At 41.5% G+C, this 20,414-nt stretch overlaps 1 protein-coding gene across 24 annotated transcripts; it reads right to left on the bottom strand.

Annotated features, from left to right (window-relative positions):
• Positions 1 to 3,190: 3,190 nt before the first annotated feature.
• LOC147887961 (uncharacterized) lies at positions 3,191 to 19,748 on the bottom strand. 24 transcript variants are annotated; one of them, XM_087393169.1, is made up of 14 exons: positions 19,603 to 19,748; positions 19,362 to 19,483; positions 18,689 to 18,794; positions 18,448 to 18,569; positions 17,465 to 17,611; positions 16,723 to 16,828; positions 16,482 to 16,603; positions 15,742 to 15,795; positions 15,512 to 15,622; positions 4,192 to 4,358; positions 3,947 to 4,043; positions 3,734 to 3,867; positions 3,517 to 3,562; positions 3,191 to 3,305 (listed from the first exon to the last, which is right to left on the bottom strand). In XM_087393169.1, exons 1-11 carry the CDS (start codon positions 19,688 to 19,690, stop codon positions 4,004 to 4,006), a joined length of 1,185 nt encoding a protein of 394 aa, XP_087249295.1. In that variant the 5' UTR covers positions 19,691 to 19,748; the 3' UTR covers positions 3,191 to 3,305; positions 3,517 to 3,562; positions 3,734 to 3,867; positions 3,947 to 4,003. The 24 variants fall into 24 exon arrangements, with proteins under 24 accessions (XP_087249295.1, XP_087249296.1, XP_087249294.1 ...); XM_087393170.1 differs by having other exon boundaries at positions 3,214 to 3,305; positions 3,469 to 3,562; XM_087393168.1 differs by having other exon boundaries at positions 3,282 to 3,380.
• Between the last annotated feature and the right edge of the window lie 666 nt (positions 19,749 to 20,414).

Raw genomic sequence — 20,414 nt, forward strand, 5'->3', positions numbered from 1 at the left:
TGCACTCAACGCATTCACAAGGTGGAAAGTTTTAAGAGAAAAGTAAACTAGAAATTACATAAAGGTCCTTTGATGTGTGAATGGAGGAGAGTATAAGTCAAATGAGCTCAACAAGTTATGCAAATATCATGGAATAAAAGATAGTTCACTTTTAGATATACTCCTCAACAAAATGGAGTTACTAAAAGAATGAATAAAGTCATAGAATTATCAAATAAATGCATGATGGATGATAAAGAAAGTCTCCATCCATATTGAGCAAAAGCATGTGGAACTACAATTTATTTAATGAATTGAAGTCGAATTACAACCTTGAGGAATGTCAATCATAAAGAAGCTTTTACATGTGTAAAGCCTCCAGTTGACCATCTGAGAGTGTTTGGATCGCTTGCATATGTACACAATCCAGATGAACTTTGTAACAAAATAACTAGATATCTATTAATGTTCCCTCATAGGATATCTATTAAATGTTCCCTCATAGGTATAGTGATGAGTTCAAAGCATATAGATTATGAGATCTAGCTAAAAGAAAGCTCATTCTTTCTACATGATCAATGATGATACTTTGATCAACCCATAATTGTTTCAGTACCATCTTTATCAATATCGGTTGTTCAAAATATTACTTTACCAACATTTTCAAAAAGTTTCTAATCCACTATGATGACACATAGAAACGGTAAGTAGGAAATGTATGAAATTGTGGATATTACAACAACTATCATCACAAACATTATAGAATTTTCCAATGCACATTGAGAAGATCATCAAGAGAAAAGAAATAGTGAAAGAGATGGGCATTCATGGCCAAAGTTATGGAAATAGAAGGACCAACATCATTCAAGAAGCAATCCGACTTCTATAATGGAAATGTGACATGGATGAGTAGTGCAATCCCCTCATCAAAAACAAAATAATGTCATACATATCTATTAATTGAAAAGAAACCCAATGGCTACGAACGGTCCCTCACAAAAGTCAAGCTCAACTCAAATGAAGCAATTTTAAAAAATACAGGTCCATATTAGTTGCCACAATTATGAAGAAAAATTTGCAATAGTTATAAAGATGACCAGAATTAAAGTAGTATTTCCCTTGCTTCACACTATGATTGGCCCATCCATCAAATGGATGTTAAGAATGCTTTCATAATGTATAATTGGATGAAGAAGTATACATGACACAACCAAAAGCTTACGTTGTCAAAGGCCCATATGGAAAAGAAATTTGGCAAATTGCAAAAATCTCTTTATGGATGAAATACACACCACTTACTTTAAATGCAAGAATTTAATATCATTTTCTGGCAAGGTAATTTTGACCATCAAACTTAGATTCATCACTTTAGATCAAAATGATAGCATATGACATTGTTCTTGTTGTGTTTTATGTTGATGACTTGATCATCATTGGCTCCAATAGGCATCTTATTTCATAAGTCAAAGGTTACCTCACATCAAGTTTCAACATAAAAGACATGGGAAAACTCCATTACTTTTTGAAAATGGTTGGATTTGTTGAGTTAGATGAAATTGATGGGTACAACTTAGCCATACTTGATCGATCCTTTCTCCAATCAACTACTTACACTCACCAATCTACTCCATGAAGAATGGCATTGAATGTATCCCCACTTGCCTACTGGATGCTGTATGGAATTCCTTGCGTTGCATCCATGTTTCGACTATGAGGGTTTGCCTTTTGATCATCCCTTGAAATAGAAGCTCACATCTCTAGATCCTAACTTTACTTTAATTTGATTTCCTTAAGTGGCCATGTGCTAAGAAGTTAGATCCTTTGTGCCAATCATTATTAAATGGGATAGACTCTATGGCTTAATATTTTGCTCCTATGGTGATTTGGTCCCTACTCACTACTGAGACATGCCCAACTATCAAAGCACCCATAATTGATGGGAAACATGATTTCTTTGAAGATGGGAGTAGTTCCTCTTATAATGGCCAAATAGCATCTACATTTCTTATGGTGCTATCAATGCTCCAATGGAATTAGATAGTTAATAAGTTGCCTTGCAACCATATCTTTGAATCTCCCTTAAGATCTAGTTTGATGCTCATTTTATAAGGGTTTCTAGGCTTCTCATTTTGGAAAACATGGTCAAATCTCTTGGAGACTTGAACCATTGGGTTTCTCTCTCCCCCACTCTCTCTCAACATCATCTAAAGTTTCGAGATCGGGCAAATGCAAAGTAGATGGTGATTGTCATTTGTAACATCATCAAAAAATGGGCACACCCACATGTTTCTATTATCAAGGTGCAAGGACACTCGAGTTTGATTATTTAAATGTCTGCCCGTCATTTCAAAGTTCTGACGTAGCACAAGGGAAGTATGGGTGGTGAATGCCATTAGTATTGTCATAAAAAAAATTAGTTCGCACATACACGCGCACGCACACTTGTCGGATGTGATGATGGGGGAGGCACCTATGTATGAGTTTTGAGGTAGCTCAAAGCTAGCATAGGTTGTGAATATCATTCTTAGTTGACAAGAAATGAGCCAACTTTCCATTCTTTGGCTTTGTTAAAAAGTAGCAACTTCTTTAATCAATCATAGTTAATCTAATATCATTAGCAAACAAGAGGAAACAATGTTCATGAGCCATTGCGTGTAGAAGCAACTTTTAAATAGATGAATGGCAGCTAGAAAGTTTGCATGCATTGAAAGGAGAGCCGAGTGTACCCTTCTATGAAGGTGTGAATCCATTCGAAATTGTAAAGCTGTTGGATAAATTCAACCCTTGTTACAAAATGCATGCCCAAATTATATCAGAAATTTGTTAGCACTGCCGCACTAGGGCAAGCTATAGCAACGAGGACCTTCCGGGTCTAAACCGGACTTTGCTAAGATTGAATTTTACTCGATCACGCTAAGACATTTACCCAAAACAATCTAGGGCAATGCGAGGGGCACCTCGTGCCTCTTGTTGATAGAAGCATTCTTAATTTCTCTTGTTTAGAGAAGCATTCTTAATTCCATCCAGCCCGGAAAGGATGATGTGGTGGTGATCATCAGCCCTCCAAGTAGACTCGGGTGATCCCCAAGAGCACCTCTGGAAGTAAGCATCTGGTATTTAAAACCTGGAGAAATATGGTTTCCTTAAGAAGACGAACCAATGTTCCTAGAGCGCCATCAGCAGATCATTCCATTCCACGACATAAAGATATCCCCTTGCTTTGTCTCCTTTTCCTGAGCTTCTGTTGGGAAATCTGAGCCCAACAGATATCCGAGAATCATTCAGTGAAGCCCAACAGATATCCGAGAATCAATCAGTGAATCAATCTGAAAAGATATCCGAGAATCAATCAGTGAAGCCCAACACAGAGAGATCACAGCAGCCAGAGCAGTTGCCGACACCTGCTCCAGATTCCAGTACAAAATCCAATGAGAGATTTTCCCACTCTATCCTAAGAAGTTGATGTGACGACCGCTCTAGGTTGCTCACAATGTTCTGCGTTCTCACGATGTTTACAATGTGTTCTCCGTTGCCCACCTGTGTTATCCGCTCTAGGTTGCTCACAATGTTCTCCATTGCCCACCTGCGGCACAAGAACACTCATAGGTGAATGAACTAAGGAGATGAATACTCCATACACAGCATGCCATTCATCGCGTGGACGCGTGCGTGAAATGGATTTCACCAAAAAAAAGTGCGTGTGTGTGTGTGTGTGACCCAGAGGGATGTTTGGAAGCAGGTGGCTTACGAGTACCTGCAGAATTAATCCTGTCTTCCAAGAAGTTTTCAAATTGCCAGCATAGGGGCGCAGAAGCCCTGTGAGAGTGAAGTTTAGTTATGGTAGCTTTGCTTCACTAAAATACGTCCACATGAGAGAGTATCACATATCTGAAAATGTCAAACGTCATGTTTATAAGGTTACAAAGTAGACTGCAACAAACTTAACGTAGAACGTAAAAAAACTCACCGTGCTGCATAAAAGGCTATGGCATTGCCTTCAGTGGAACTTTCGTGTGTCTTAATATCAAAGAGGACATGCGAGCCTCACCTGACTTCTGAGGGATCTATTAACTTCAAACACCACACAACATATTGCTTAGAGAAAGCTCGCTTCATCTGCAATAAGCACTAAACTTTTTCACAGAGCCAAAAATCAGATATTTAGCAATCCTTTCCCTTAAATTAAAGATATACTAGAGCAATAAGACGCACAAATTAATCTTGGCACCTGTATGAGGGCATAGCTCATTATCAAGGTCATTCAAATTCTCTGGCAAACCCAGCAGATCTGCAGACAAGTTGTCACTCAAAACTGCTTTGTCTGAATGCAGCCAGTAAATCCTCATGAGGTTGACAAATAGAATATCCTCTCTTAATTCCTGAAAGACAGAATACATAAAACTCTAAACACCTGAAGGTTTGCAAGAAATTGTCAAATTGAAAGCCAGAGTTGCTTGCTTTAATAATTGGTTCGATTAAAAGTTTCCCATTGCAAACACTCACATATTTATATCCAATGCTTGCTTTATGGCCATTCAAAGCTTGAGGACAAAATCATCGTCCGTCAACTTCATATAGTGTGCAAAATAGCTTGAATCATCCAAAAGCTGTAGCACTTGGCTAAAGTCTGGAATGGACAAAGCTAAGACCTTCAATGCAAAAAAGAGAAGATGATGCTGACAGACATCAGAGATTGCCCTTTCTTGGGATCCATGTACATGACAAGTTTCACAACAGCAAGAATCTTGGCAGTGTCAATAAGGAACTTCCTAAGTAGTTTCCAATGAGCAGTTGCCTCTCTCTCTTTTGTTTGTCTATGGTTCGTGCAGGGGAGAAAAGCAAGGAAATGCAGGGGAGAAAAGCAAGGAATCAGAAGGCATACATAATAGAAATATTTCCTTTTTTCAAAAAAAATATTTTGGAAGGACTTGGGAGTACCTGAAAAATATTTTGACGCACTTGGGGGTACCTGCAGAAGCAAGCCTATCTCCAAAGAGTGTTCAGAGTCCGAGCAGGAGGTAGAACTGTAGTTGTTAACAGCTTCGCCTCACTAAAAATAGCTTAACATGTATCAGACTATCACGCATATCTGAAAATGCCAAATGTCATCTTTTCAAGTATCTATAAGGTTACAACGTAAACCAAACCATAGGACATTAAAAAACTCCTCGTGCAGAAAAGGCTTCACATTACCTTTACTGTCAATTTGAAGGCAAACCACTTGAGCTGTTTTTCACATTGATGTGCTTTGATATCAAAGATGTCACACCAGTCTCTCATCTCAGTTCTTATGAAGATCTACAAAACACCAGGCAACATGTAAGAACATGTTGCAAAGAGACATCAGAAAGCTTCTTTAAACTACAATCGGCATTCAACATGTTAACACAGCCAAATACGACAGGAGATACTTTGAGAACATAGCATTAAACCAGATATGTATATACCTTTGTAAGACTAGAATAAGTCCAATCGTACAAATTTAGATTTTTTGTTGTTCTAAAGACCAAAAATCTACACACAAAATAAAAGAGAAAATGAAAGAGAAGAAAAAAGAGGTAAACAGAAACTTTTATTAAAAACAAAAGGAAGACAGCATTAAACCAGATATGTAGTTCGTCTGCCGATTTCAACAATCATCTTCAAAGATACATTCGAGCATTAGAGACTCACAAGTAAATCTTAACACTTGAAGAGAATCTATGAGGCATACCTTATCAGCACGGTTACGTAGACACCCAGTAGGTCCAAAAAATAAGCTTCCACTCAAAACTACTTTGTTCAACTGCAGCTAGTAAAGACTCCTCAAGTTGACAATTGTAAAATATTCATTTTCTGATTCCTGAAAAAGCACATTGCAGGTTTTGGAATATGTATAGTAAAGACCACCTGCCTACTTAAATCATTTAGCTCAATAAAAAGTATTTTAATTACAACTCCTCAAAATTTACAGGCTGTTCTGATTACATTATTGTTCATGCTTGCTTAACAGAATTCGAAGTTTGAGCACAAGCTCATTTTTCAACAACTTCCTCGTGTGCTGTACAGAATCTTGGAAATCGGTTTCAGCCTTTCAAAAGCTGTACTGCTTAGCTAAAAGTCTGGAAAGGACAATGCTGTGGCCAAATTTGACTTGGAAATACCTACGGTGTAAAAAAGAGCAGATGCTGGTGCCACACAAGATCACAGCTTCCAGCTTGCCTGGCTGGGTGCTTAATTTAATATCGATGTACATGACAAGTTTCACGATGGCAGGTATCTTGGGCTTGTCATCAAGGCACTTCCTGAGTACCTTGCTGCCTCTTCATCGAAGGAAAAAGTAGCTGCCTGATTACCCTCTATGAACTCCTGAAGGGGAAAACCCCGAAGGATAGGAAGTCAGTTTAATCCACTCAAGCGACTTCTAATCCTCCCATTCTCATAGAATAAGGTTCCATAAAGAAAAAAGATGGTGCATAACCTTAGCAAGTTTTGTTTTTTACCCTCTCAGACGTCTGCTTTTTGCAATTCATTGGAAGGGACTAGGAAGAACTTTTTGGGAACAAGCACATAAACCCTCACAAAATTTGTGGCACCTTGAATTATCAGGTCCAACTTTGGCATCATCAAGCAGCATACGAATTGTGCATTCTGGTTCTGGTTGAGAAATTCCCAAGTCAAACCTTCAACTTTAAAATGTGAAGCATTATTACAAGCATAAATAAAACCAGAATCACTTAGGAGTCAAAAATCACTTCAAGTTTGAAGCAAGCAGATGTTAGAATTATTATTATAATTCAGCAGTGACCAATGTAATGTAATAAGTAGGTTAGGGGCACTTTTACCTTATTTAGAGGTTTTTCCCCCTAACCACAGTTAGTTCACTAACTACGGTTAGTGAAGGATAAGGTTTTGTCACTGAGACAAAACCTATCCCACTTCTTGTATTACTCACTTCTTCTATTGCAAGCACTACGTTCAGCTCTCTTGCTCTGACACTCTCTTTTCTAACATTTGGTATCAGAGCGAGATCCTACTCTTTGCTTTCTAGCCCGCAAGCTCCCTGCTCCCCACTCCCTGATCCCCACTCCTGCAAGCTCCCGTCCGTACTTTCCCGTCCGTACGAGTCGTACGGACTGATTCCGTACAGCAGCCCACGCTTCAGTTCTCGAGGTGCCGTACACCTTGTGGCGTACGTACTTGCAACGCTGTCAGGTATGTACAGCTGTACAAGCTCACGGAGCTCCCGTAGTCCGTACATCTGCCGTACAATCGCCGTACATCGTTGTACTATTTCTATACATTTGTCGTACAACGACCGTACTTGCACGTGTGGAACGCCGTACTGCTTCTGTACACCTTACGTATAGCACTGTACTGTTTGTCGTACACCGTGCCATACATCCGTATACAGGCGTCCGTACACAGGCATTCTGTACTGCGTGTCACCATTCCGTACCTGACTGCGCTGGTTGTCTGTACTCCGTACAGGTTTCTGCAAATCCGTACACGTACGGATTTTCGTACATTTTGCAGGCCCTTGTACTTTTGGTTGGCATCCGCACTTTTGTGCAGGTTATATTCTTGCAGGTACTTGAGCAGTTGTTTTCTGGCAAGCATTACTGCATAGCCATTGTTTGACTTAGATCTTGCAGAGAATTTGGGGCATTCTGCATTTGTGGGCAGACATTGCAGGTTGTCCAAAATTTGGGGCTTTTGCAATCACACTACAATTTTGCAGTGAAATTTAGGGCTTTTGCAGGCTGAGTGCAATTTGTGCAACATTTGGGGCTTTTAGATCATTTGCTCTCTTTTGTATGCAATTTCCCACAAGAAATTTGGGCTTTTGCATTTGGGTTGCAATTTTGCAGGTAAAAGGCATTTTGGAAGTCTGCAAACAGTTTTGGACTCAGTACGAGTCAAATTGCAGACTTCTGCCACCTTTTGCATTTGGGCATTGAGGAGAGCATTGTGGTGCATTTTGAGCCTTTGATAGGCTGTGACTATTTGTCACTGAGGGCAGATTTTCTTTGGCAGATTTTATTTGTGCATCTTACATCCCAAGAAGGGATTTTACTTGTTCAGTTAGCTGTATTTTTGAGTTTATCTGGCAAAAATGGCACAGAACAACTCAAATGAGGTGTTCGGGGGTCTCACACAGGAGGATAAGTTGGATGGCACCAACTACTCCTTGTGGAGTTTCATGGTTCGCAATATCTTAGTTGGCAGAAATCTTTGGGATTATGTCAATGGAGATGAAGAAAGACCAGATACAACGCCTATACCTGTCACTCCTCAGCTGGAGGCAGGGATAGAGATACAAATAAGCTGGAGGCAGGGGTAGAGATACAAATACAGCACAGGTGATTGGAGCAGCCGCTCCAGGAGCTCCCGCAGTAGAGCAGAAAAGATGGGACTCTAGAGATGCACAAGCTCTTTCAGTAATTTCTCTTTCTGTCAAGAGGTTCATCATAGCTCATATTCGGTCATGCAAGACATCTATGGCAGCTTGGGTCATACTTGAGAGTATGTTTGCAGCAAGGAACGATGCCAGGGTTTCCTTTCTGAAGAGAGAACTTTCCCATACACATATGGAGGAGGGAGATTCCATGAATTCTCACCTCACAAAGCTTCAGGATCTCAGGGAACAATTGCTTAACATTGAGGAAGTCATTCCGAATTCAGAGATGATCTCCACCACTCTGAACTCTCTTCCTGAGTCCTATCTCGGTTTCCACACCTCGCCTCATTTGTCATTGAAGGGGGGCATAAATCCTCTCTCCTTTCATGAGTTGGTATGACTTCTGTTGCAGGAGGAACAAACACGCAAAAATATGGCAACCCGGGCTGGTGAGCATGCTATGCTCTCCAAGTTCAAGCCCAAGGTTAAAGGGCAGCATAAGCCACATGCTAATCAGCCCACACATCAGCATAAAGCTGATTCTGGACAGCCTGCTTATAAGGCACACGGTGATACAAACAAGCAGAAAAAGAAGGGCATCTGTCATTATTGCAAGAAGACAAGTCATTATATTGGAGAGTGCAAGAAGCGCATAGCCAAAGAAAAGAAAAGGGATTCCGGTATGGCTGTATCAGATGCATAAAGTCCACATTGCCATGATGGAGGAGATGTTGCAGCCAACTTGGTTGAAGAGCACTATGCCTTTTTGACTTGCACTTTAGATTCTTTAGTGGGTAACTCAGATACTACAGCCACTAATGATGATGACCCATATGCTTTTTTAACTTGCAGTTACGATCCCTCAAAGAATGAATGCTCTTTCAGTGTTGATGAGACACTACATACTTGGTATTTTGATAGTGGTGCTTCAAAGCACATCACTTCCAAGAAAATCTGTTTGTAACTCTGCATTCTTCACCCACCAAGAAGAAAGTCACTTGTGCAAATAATTCTTCTTATTCAGTGTGTGGAATGGGAAATATTATTCTAACATCCACTGATGGCACGGATTTCAGAATTTCAGATGTACTCTATGTGCCAGGTATAAAGAAGAATTTGCTTTCAGTGTCCTCACTCAATAGAGGAGGATTTCAAGTTGTTTTTTATGATGACAAGTGTGCAGTCAGAGACAAAGAAAATGAATATGCTTTGAGGTTGTCTGGCACTTTGTATTGGGGTCTTTTTCAGCTTGATTTATATGAAAAAAGATCCCATCTTGCATTATCAGTTAGCACTCCCACTGCTGCGATGCACAATACGGAGTTATGGCATGCCAAGTATGGGCACATGAGCTATGGCAGCTTAATGATACTTCAGAGGCATGATATGATTGATGCATTACCTCCTTAGGAGTCGCCTCCTCCTCATGCATGTGAAGGTTGCATTCTTGGCAAAATGCATAGGCTTCCCTTCAAGAAGCATGGTGCAGTGAAAGCTACAAGAAAATTGCAGCTTATTCACAGTGATGTCTACGGTCCCATGAGGACACATGCTTTTGGGGGTTATCTCTATTTTGTTACATTCATAGATGACTTTACCAACTATACTTAGGTCTATGGTCTCAAGGCAAAATCAGAAGTGTTTATGCATTTCAAACACTTTGTGGCTATGGTTAAAAATGAGACAGGACTCAAGGTGCAGTAAGAAATTGCCTCACAGGTTTTGGCTGGAAGGCCTCATGTGTGCAAACTATATTTTAAATCGGGCTCCTACAAAGGCTTTGAAGACAATCACTCCCTATGAGGCATGGCATGGGAGAAAGCCTTCAGTGGACCACTTCAGAGTTTTTGGTTGTGTTGCATATACCCACGTGCCTGTGGAGTTCAGACACAAGTTGTCAGATAAGGCACTAAAATGCATTTTTGTGGGCTATAGTTCACAAAGCAAAGGCTATCGTCTCTACAATCCTGCTACACACAAGATTTTTGTCAGTAGAGATGTCATATTCTCTGAAAATTCTGCACATACAAATGCTGAATTTCAGATTCCGGCCTCTTCACATGATGTGTTTGAGGGGATGCTTCCTATAACATTTGGTTCCCCCGCTGAAAATCAGAATTTACAGCAACCTTCGCCAGCTCCACAAGTACAGATTCAGCCCCCAGCTGAATTGGTACAACCTCAGGGTGTGGATGAAGTTGTCAGGCAAGAAATTCAAGAGATACACGGAGCCAAAACAGTCCCGCATTGGTTGCTTCAAACTCTCAAGGAGAGTAGGCTTGAAGCTCCATTGCCTGGCAGAACTCATAGTGCAATAAGGCACATGGAGGGAGCTCATTCAGTTGAATCAACTTATGCAGGTACTCTTCTTGATGAGGAGGAGCCTGAGACATTTGAAGAAGCAAAAGATAATGTGCATTGGATGAATGCCATGCACGATGAGTTGCAGTCCATTCATAAAAATCAGACTTCGGATGTTGTGGATTTGCCACCAGGTAAAAATGCCATAGGTACACGGTGGGTTTTCAAAGTCAAAAGAAACAGATGGGTCCATTGATCGGTACAAGGCAAGGCTGGTTGCAAAAGGATATGCTCAGAAAAAAGGCATAGATTATGAGGAGACTTTTGCTCCTACATCCAGAATGACCACCATCAGGTCAGTTATAGCCATGGCTGCAAATTTTGAATGGAATGTTCATCAGTTGGACATTAAAACAGCTTTCCTTAATGGAGACTTGTTGGAAGAGGTTTATGTCAAACAACCTCCGGGCGTTGATATTTCAAGAAATGCACTTCAGGTATGCAAGCTGAATAAAGCTTTGTATGGGCTGAAACAAGCCCCACGTGCATGGTATGCCAAAATTGATGCCTTTCTGACCAGCAAGGGGCTGCACAATAGTCCAACTGAGAGCACCCTCTACATCAAGAAGGGATGGGGGGGATATTCTGGTCATCATTCTTTATGTAGATGACATGCTGCTCACCGGATCAAATGAGGAAGTAATTGCAGATTTCAAGGCCCAATTGAAAGCTACATTTGATATGTCAGACTTGGGCTTGTTACATTTCTTTTTGGGGATCCAGTTTATTCAAGAGAAACGTGGCATTGTCATGTCTCAATCCAAGTATGTTCAAAAGCTCTTGGACAGATTCAACATGCATGATTGCAAGCCTATGTCCACTCCCATGGAGCCGGGGCTGAAGCTTACAATGCATGATGCGGGTGAATCAATTGATGTCACACTCTATAGTCAGGCTGTTGGATGCCTCATTTATCTCTACAATACACAACCTGATATTCAGTTTTCAGTTTCTCAGGTGAGCAGGTATATGCACAGCCCAAAGATTATGCATTGGCAGGCTGTAAAACGCATCTTCCGTTACTTGCAAGGTACAAAGTCTTTTGGCTTAATGTTTCCCAGGGGGGATGACTTGCAGATGCATGCTCACAGTGACTCAGATTGGGCTGGAGACTATGATACTAGGCAGTCAACTAGTGGGAATTGTTTCTTTCTAGAACATGCTTGCATTTCTTGGTTGAGCAAGAAACAGTCTACAGTGGCTACCTCCTCATGTGAAGCTGAGTACAGGGCAGCTTTCACAGCGACAGTTGAATGTGTTTGGCTGCGTCGTTTGTTTGCTGATCTTCATCTTTCATTGGAGGGTCCTTCTCCGATTCTCACTGATAGTCAGAGTGCTATAGCAGTGGCAAAGAATCCTGTGTTTCATGCTCGCACGAAGCACATTGAGGTTCACTATCACTATGTCAGAGAGAAGTTGCATGCAGGAGAGATCAGTATGATCTATGTGTCAACACATGACAATGTTATAGACATCTTCACCAAAGCACTTCCACGTGAAAAGTTTGAGGCATTTCGCAGTGCCTTGAACTTATCTCCTTTTGGTGATTGATCATTTCCTTGTACATGACATTGGCACTACAGGGAGTGTTAGAATTATTATTATAATTCAGCAGTGACCAATGTAATGTAATAAGTAGGTTAGGGGCACTTTTCCCTTATTTAGAGGTTTTTCCCCCTAACCACAGTTAGTTCACTGACTACGGTTAGTGAAGGATAAGGTTGTCACTTAGACAAAACCTATCCCACTTCTTGTATTACTCACTTCTTCTATTGCAAGCACTACGTTCAGCTCTCTTGCTCTCACACTCTCTCTTTTCTAACAGCAAAGACCTTGTCACTGCTGGTTTCCTTAGGTGTTAGAATTTAAAAGAACATAAGAGAGAAAGAAAGGAGAAGGCTAATACTTTCATGGTCATTGGCCTTCATTTACTTCCAAACAATATCGATGGGATAATAACTATGGTATCCCATGAAAACCCCTAAGAATCCAAGAGCCTGCTCAGCCGGCCTCCTTTTCAGACCCTGCAAGAGCAGTGCTGTATTGTTACCACTCATATTCCCTACAATCCCACGTTGAATGATTCCATCAGTGGATACTTACATCCTGACAATGACAATGAGTGCCATTTGGCTATGTGAGCTGCTCAATTTTTGGATGCTCATGGACAAGATCACCAACTACAGAGAATATTAGAAAATATTCATCTATAAGAAAATTTAAAAAAAGACTAAGATATTCATCCCAAGCAGATGATTCCTGAAAGGCAATGATTGTACTTTGTTATTCTTTCTTGCGCATAATGCTTTACAGATTCGATAGCACAGTTATAGCACAACAGAAACATATTCACCTATCAACTCGATCATGAGATTACAGAAGCATTCGGTGAACAGATCCAATGATGGTACATTGTCATCAGCTTCATAATGGTTCTAATACAGTTTTTCAAAATGGCTTGGTGCTACAATGTCAACACAGCTTAGAAGCATTAGAAGACAAATTTTTTGAAAGAAACTAATGACATCACCAGGGATACCGGTACATAGAGCAAAGGCAAAAGACACCAAGGAGACACAGATAAAAGGGAGAAGATACATGGATAAAGGCAAATAGAGGGCTTGGACAGTTCACCCCCCGCGGCATCCCACTGGTTGTTGCAGGTCGGCTGGACGACACCTCTATTTCCTTCTTCGCCGTTTTGGGGGACGGCCGACTCAGGAGAGAGGGTGCGCTCATCGATCCCCTTCTCTCGTGGCAGAGGGTTCATGTCGTAGGCCTTGTGGGGAAGGTTTGGCGGATCGATCCTAGTGTAGAGCAGGATCAGCTGCAGTTATGGCGCCTCTGGCTTTGGGAGGGGCGGGCCCTTTCAGAGCTTGACTGGGACCCAGGAGAGTGGAGATGGCCAGAGGTTGTGGCAGACCAGGGGCCGACCCCTTTCTTCGCTTACAGCACGAAACTGGGCAGGAGCATTCTCGGGAGGATGCAGAGCAAACCGCCCACCCAGCGGCCCAGTTGGTATGCTCAGGGTATTTCCAGGCTATTTCTGCAGGCCTTCTGGAAGGCCTTGTGGGAGAGCTGGCGGCCGCGGAAGATTTCCTACTTCCTTTGACTACTCGCCCACAAGGGTCTTCCAGTGGGGAGCTGGTTGCGGCAGATTGGTCAGGAAGGACTCTGTCAGTTTTGTCATGAGGACAAGGAGTCACCAAAGCACTGCCTTTGGAGCTGCACTCGCGCCCAGGACGTGTGGAGGAGAGCCTTCGGGATCCTTACTCGTGCAGCACCGGAGTTAGGTTTGATCACTTGGGGCGCGTTCTGCTGGTGCAGCACCACACCTGGCTATCACCAGTTGTTCGTGGCAGGCCCGCAGGACCCTATGTTCCTTATCACACAGGGGACTTGGGGGCCGCTTGAGGGCATCCCGCAGCATTTGGCAGAGGTGGACACAGGATCTCAGGTGAGGCAGCCAGTCTGGGAGATTATTAGCAGCATCGTCGGATGGCACATTTGGACCTCGCGCTGCGCGCAGATCCTCGGAGGTACCTCTCTTTCGTCTGCCCAGGTCATGGCCGACATCTGGTGCGAGATTATCCACACGCTCAGAGGCCAGTGGGACCAGATCCAGGGGGACTCCCGGGCTGGCCAGGAGAAGCGGAGACGTTTTCTCCGAGATTGGGATACGCAGGGCCTCTTCTTCGAGCATACATCTCAGGGCCTTCAGTGGCGCTACTCACCGCCTCTCTGGCTGTTTATTCACACCCACCTGATCCCACCGTGAGAGAGAGCCTTTTGTTTCCTCTTAGGGCTGCGTCCGATTTGTGAACGCAGCCCTGTCAGCTGCAAAACTGACCCCTTGTATCTTGTTTCTCGAAGTAATATAATCAGCACTGTTTTTTCGGGAAAAAAAAAAAAAAAGGCAGATAGAGGGACTATAGCCAAATACATTTTAAAAACAAATGTGCAATGAAAGCAAGATCAAGGACCTATAAAACCACACAGAAATATAAAGCACTATATGGATGATCACCATACATCACTGATTACATAAATTAAAAAAGAATCTAACCCTGTAATGCATAAAACACAGCACCATACATAATAAAAACAATTGACATGAAAGCAGGATCAAGGACCTTTACAAATAGCACAGAAATATAAGGCAATATCTACATCATCACCATCCATCACTGATGAAATAAAACAAGAACCTAACACTGTAAGTATTTTACGCATCATCTCCTCAGCCTTGTTATCTTCTCGTGTGAATTTCTTTCAATGACTCCAGCCAAGGACCGTTTTTTTAAAACTCTTCTCACTTTGGTTCGTTGGACAGTCCCCGGGAGTCTTCTAACCCTGTAAGTATTTTACGCATCATCTCCTCAGCCTTGTTATCTTCTCGTGTGAATTTCTTTCAATGACTCCAGCCAAGGACCGTCTTTTTAAAACTCTTCTCACTTCGATTCGTTCGACAGTCCCAAGGAGTCTTCTCAAGCGGCCTCTATCAGGTGGACTAGCTTCCTCACGGATTGCAGTGGTTTTCCTTTTTTCACACAGTCCATCACAGGTTTGAACTGGCATTTTTAGCCTCAAATTTAGTGTTTTACTAGCTCTTCTTAATGAATCAGGTTATTGACCACTTAGGGTGTTTTGATTTTCATGCTATGCATGAGTACTTCTGCCAGAGTACTGCTTTTTTCATACTCAGTAGAAGTTTTTCATTGAACAAAGCTTTTTTCATGTACCCTACATGGCAGCTTCAACTAACCTTCTTTTGCAAGGACTTGGGAGTACCTGAGAATATTTGGAAGCACTTGGGGATACTTGCAGAAGCACGCCTATCTTCTGAAACGTGTTCAGGGAGTAGAACCCTAGTTGTTGACAGATTTCCCAATAAAATAAGCTCTGCAAATATGACAGCATCACACGTCTGAAAATGCCAAATGTCATGTTTTCAAGTATCTATGAGGTTACACTGCAAGCTTAACAATAGAACGTAAAAAAACTTGCTTATCTGACGTTACCTTCACTGTAAATTTGAACGCAAAACACTTCAGCTGCTTCATCACATTGATGTGCTTTGATATCAAAGATGTCACAGCAGCCTCTCATTTGATTTCTGAGAAAGATCTATGAACACCAAGCAACATCACTGATGAAATAAAACAAGAACCTAACCCTGTAAGTATTTTACGCATCATCTCCTCAGCCTTGTTATCTTCTCATGTGAATTTCTTTCAATGACTCCAGCCAAGGACCGTTTTTTTATAACTCTTCTCACATTGATTCGTTGGACAATCCCCGGGAGTCTTCTAACCCTGTAAGTATTTTATGCATCATCTCCTCAGCCTTGTTATCTTCTCGTGTGAATTTCTTTCAATGACTCCAGCCGAGGACCGTCTTTTTAAAACTCTTCTCACTTCGATTCGTTAGACAGTCCCACGGAGTCTTTTCAGGCGGCCTCTATCAGGTGGACTATCTTCCTCACGGATTGCAGTGGTTTTCCTTTTTTCACAGTCCATCATAGGTTTGAACTGGCATTTTTAGCCTCAAATTTAGTGTTTTACTAGCTCTTCTTAATGAGTCAGTTTATTCACCACTTAGGGTGTTTTGATTTTCATGCTATGCATGAGGTACTTCTGCCAGAGTACTGCTTTTTTCATACTCAGTAGAAGTTTTTAATTGAAAAAAAAAAACAAAGCTTTTTTCATGTACCCTACATGGCAGCTTCAACTAACCTTCTTTTGCAAGGACTTGGGAGTACCTGAGGATATTCGGAAGCACTTGGGGATACTTGCAGAAGCACGCCTATCTTCTGAAACGTGTTCAAAGGACGAGCAGGGGGTAGAACCCTAGTTGTTGACAGATTTCCCAATAAAATAAGCTCTGCAGATATGAGGGTACCACGCGTCTGAAAATGCCAAATATCATGTTTTCAAGTATCTATGAGGTTACACTGCAAGCTTAACAATAGAACGTTTAAAAACTTGCTTATCTGACATTACCTTCACTGTAAATTTGAACACAAAACACTTCAGCTGTTTCATCACATTGATGTGCTTTGATATCAAAGATGTCACAGCAGCCTCTCATTTGAGTTCTGAGAAAGATCTATGAACACCAAGCAACATCACTGATGAAATAAAACAAGAACCTAACCCTGTAAGTATTTTACGCATCATATCCTCAGCCTTGTTATCTTCTCATGTGAATTTCTTTCAATGACTCCAGCCAAGGACCGTTTTTTTAGAACTCTTCTCACTTTGATTCGTTGGACAGTCCCCGGGAGTCTTCTAACCCTGTAAGTATTTTACGCATCATCTCCTCAGCCTTGTTATCTTCTCGTGTGAATTTCTTTCAATGACTCCAGCCAAGGACCGTCTTTTTAAAACTCTTCTCACTTTGATTGGTTGGAAAGTCCCCGGGAGTCTTCTCAGGCGGCCTCTATCAGGTGGACTATCTTCCTCACGGATTGCAGTGGTTTTCCTTTTTACACACAGTCCATCATAGGTTTGAACTGGCATTTTTAGCCTCAAATCAAGTGTTTTACTAGCTCTTCTTAATGAGTCAGGTTATTGACCACTTAGGGTGTTTTAATTTTCATGCTATGCATGAGGTACTTCTGCCAGAGTATTGCTTTTTGCATATTCAATAAAAGTTTTTCATTGAAAATAAAAAACAAAGCTTTTTTCATGTACCCTACATGGCAGCTTCAACTAGCCTTCTTTTGCAAGGACTTGGAAGTACCTGAGAATATTTGGAGGCACTTGGGGATACTTGCAGAAGCACGCCTATCCTCTGAAACGTGTTCAAAGGACGAGCAGGGGGTAGAACCCTAGTTGTTGACAGATTTCCCAATAAAATAAGCTCTGCAGATATGAGAGTATCACACGTCTGAAAAATGCCAAATGTCATGTTTTCAAATATCTATAAGGTTACACTGCAAGCTTAACAATAGAACGTAAAAAAACTTGCTTATCTGACATTACCTTCACTGTAATTTGAACGCAAAACAGTTCAACTGTTTCATCACATTGATGTGCTTTGCTATCAGACATGTCACAGCAGCCTCTCATTTGAGTTCTGAGAAAGATCTATGAACACCAAGCAACATCACTGATGAAATAAAACAAGAACCTAACCCTGTAAGTATTTTACGCATCATCTCCTCAGCCTTGTTATCTTCTCGTGTGAATTTCTTTTAATGACTCCAGCCAAGGACCGTTTTTTTAGAACTCTTCTCACTTTGATTCGTTGTACAATCCCCGGGAGTCTTCTAACCCTGTACGTATTTTACGCATCATCTCCTCAGCCTTGTTATCTTCTCGTGTGAATTTCTTTCAATGACTCCAGCCAAGGACCGTCTTTTTAAAACTCTTCTCACTTTGATTGGTTGGACAGTCCCCGGGAGTCTTCTCAGGCAGCCTCTATCAGGTGGACTATCTTCCTCACGGATTGCAGTGGTTTTCCTTTTTACACACAAGCCATCATAGGTTTGAACTGGTATTTTTAGCCTCAAATTTAGTGTTTTACTAGCTCTTCTTAATGAGTCAGGTTATTCACCACTTAGGGTGTTTTAATTTTCATGCTATGAATGAGGTACTTCTGCCAGAGTATTGCTTTTTTCATACTCAAGAGAAGTTTTTCATTGAAAAAAAAAAACAAAGCTTTTTTCATGTCCCCTACATGGCAGCTTCAACTAGCCTTCTTTTGCAAGGACTTGGGAGTACCTGAGAATATTTGGAGGCACTTGGGGATACTTGCAGAAGCACGCCTATCTTCTGAAACGTGTTCAAAGGAAGAGCAGGGGGTAGAACCCTAGTTGTTGACAGAAATCCCAATAAAATAAGCTCTGCAGATATGAGAGTATCACATGTCTGAAAATACCAAATGTCATGTTTTCAAGTATCTATAAGGTTACACTGCAAGCTTAACAATAGAACGTAAAAAAACTTGCTTATCTGACATTACCTTCACTGTAAATTTGAACGCAAAACACTTCAGCTGTTTCATCACATTGATGTGCGTTGATATCAAAGAAGTCACAGCAGTCTCTCATTTGAGTTCTGAGAAAGATCTATGAACACCAAGCAACATCACTGATGAAATAAAACAAGAACCTAACCCTGTAAGTATTTTACGCATCATCATCTTGTCGTGTGAATTTCTTTCAATGACTCCAGTCAAGGACTGTTTTCTTTTACTCTTCTCACATTGACTCGTTGGACAGTCCCCGGGAGTCTTCTAACCCTATAAGTATTTTACGCATCATCTCCTCAGCCTTGTTATCTTCTCGTGTGAATTTCTTTCAATGACTCCAGCCAAGGACCATCTTTTTAAAACTCTTCTCACTTTGATTCGTTGGACAGTCCCCGGGAGTCTTCTCAGCCGGCCTCTATCAGGTGAACTATCTTCCTCACGGATTGCAGTGGTTTTCCCTTTTTCACACAGTCCATCATAGGTTTGAACTGGCATTTTTTGCCTCAAATTTAGTGTTTTACTAGCTCTTCTTAATGAGTCAGGTTATTGACCACTTAGGGTGTTTCGATTTTCATGCTATGCATGAAAAAAAAAAACAAAGCTTTTTTCATGTACCCTACATGGCAGCTTCAACTAGCCTTCTTTTGCAAGGACTTGGGAGTACCTGAGGATATTTGGAAGCACTTGGGGATACTTGCACAAGCACGCCTATCTTCTGAAATGTGTTAAAAGGACAACCAGGGGGTAGAACCCTAGTTGTTGACAGATTTCCCAATAAAATAAGCTCTGCAGATATGAGAGTATCACACGTCTGAAAATGCCAAATGTCATGTTTTCAAGTATCTATAAGGTTACACTGCAAGCTTAACAATAGAACATAAAAAAACTTGCTTATCTGACATTACCTGCACTGTAAATTTGAACGCAAAACACTTCAGCTGTTTCATCACATTGATGTGCTTTGATATCAAAGATGTCACAGCAGCCTCTCATTTGAGTTCGGAGAAAGATCTATGAACACCAAGCAACATCCTATGCGGCCTCTGGCAGGAGGAATATCTTCCTCAGGGAGTGCAGTGTCTTTCCTTTTTTCTTGGAATCCACCACAAATTTGAGGTGGCATTTTCAACCTCAACCTTGGTGTTTTATTGGCTCGTCTTTTGTTGATCCACTCACGGTATCTTATTTTTCATGCTATGTATGATGTACTTTTGCCATGAGAACAGAAGTTTTTTCATGTGTGGGTGGGTGGGTGTGGTGTGTGGGTGTGGGTGTGGGTGTGTGTGGGTGGGTGGGTGGGTGGGTGGGTGTGGGTGTGGGTGTGGGTGTGGGTGTGGGTGTGGGAGAGGAGGGGAGGGGGGGGGGGGGGGGGGGAGGAAAAGTGCATCCAAAGGTTTTTCCATGTACCCTGCATGGCAGCCTTAATTAGCCTTCTTTGCATTGCATCTTTGGCTATGTTTGTCCTTCCCAAATGCAAGGAACCATCATAGCTGTCAGCAAACCTATGTGCTTCCTCAAGGATTCAAAAGTGGTAGTTATATTTTGAACTGCACAAGTTAATTTTGGCACATGTACGACGGCATACCTCATTATCAAGATCATCAAAATTCTCCAGCAAACCCAGCAGGTCTTCAAACAAGCTGTCACTCAAAACTGCTTTGTCTGAAGGCAGCTGGTAAAGCCTCCTGTGGTTGACAAATAGAATGCCATCTCGTAA

The sequence above is a fragment of the Dipteris shenzhenensis genome, chromosome 22 (genome assembly GCF_047967505.1).
Source record: "Dipteris shenzhenensis isolate YYH24624 ecotype China chromosome 22, Dip_SZ_1.0, whole genome shotgun sequence".
Taxonomy (NCBI): Eukaryota; Viridiplantae; Streptophyta; class Polypodiopsida; order Gleicheniales; family Dipteridaceae; genus Dipteris; species Dipteris shenzhenensis.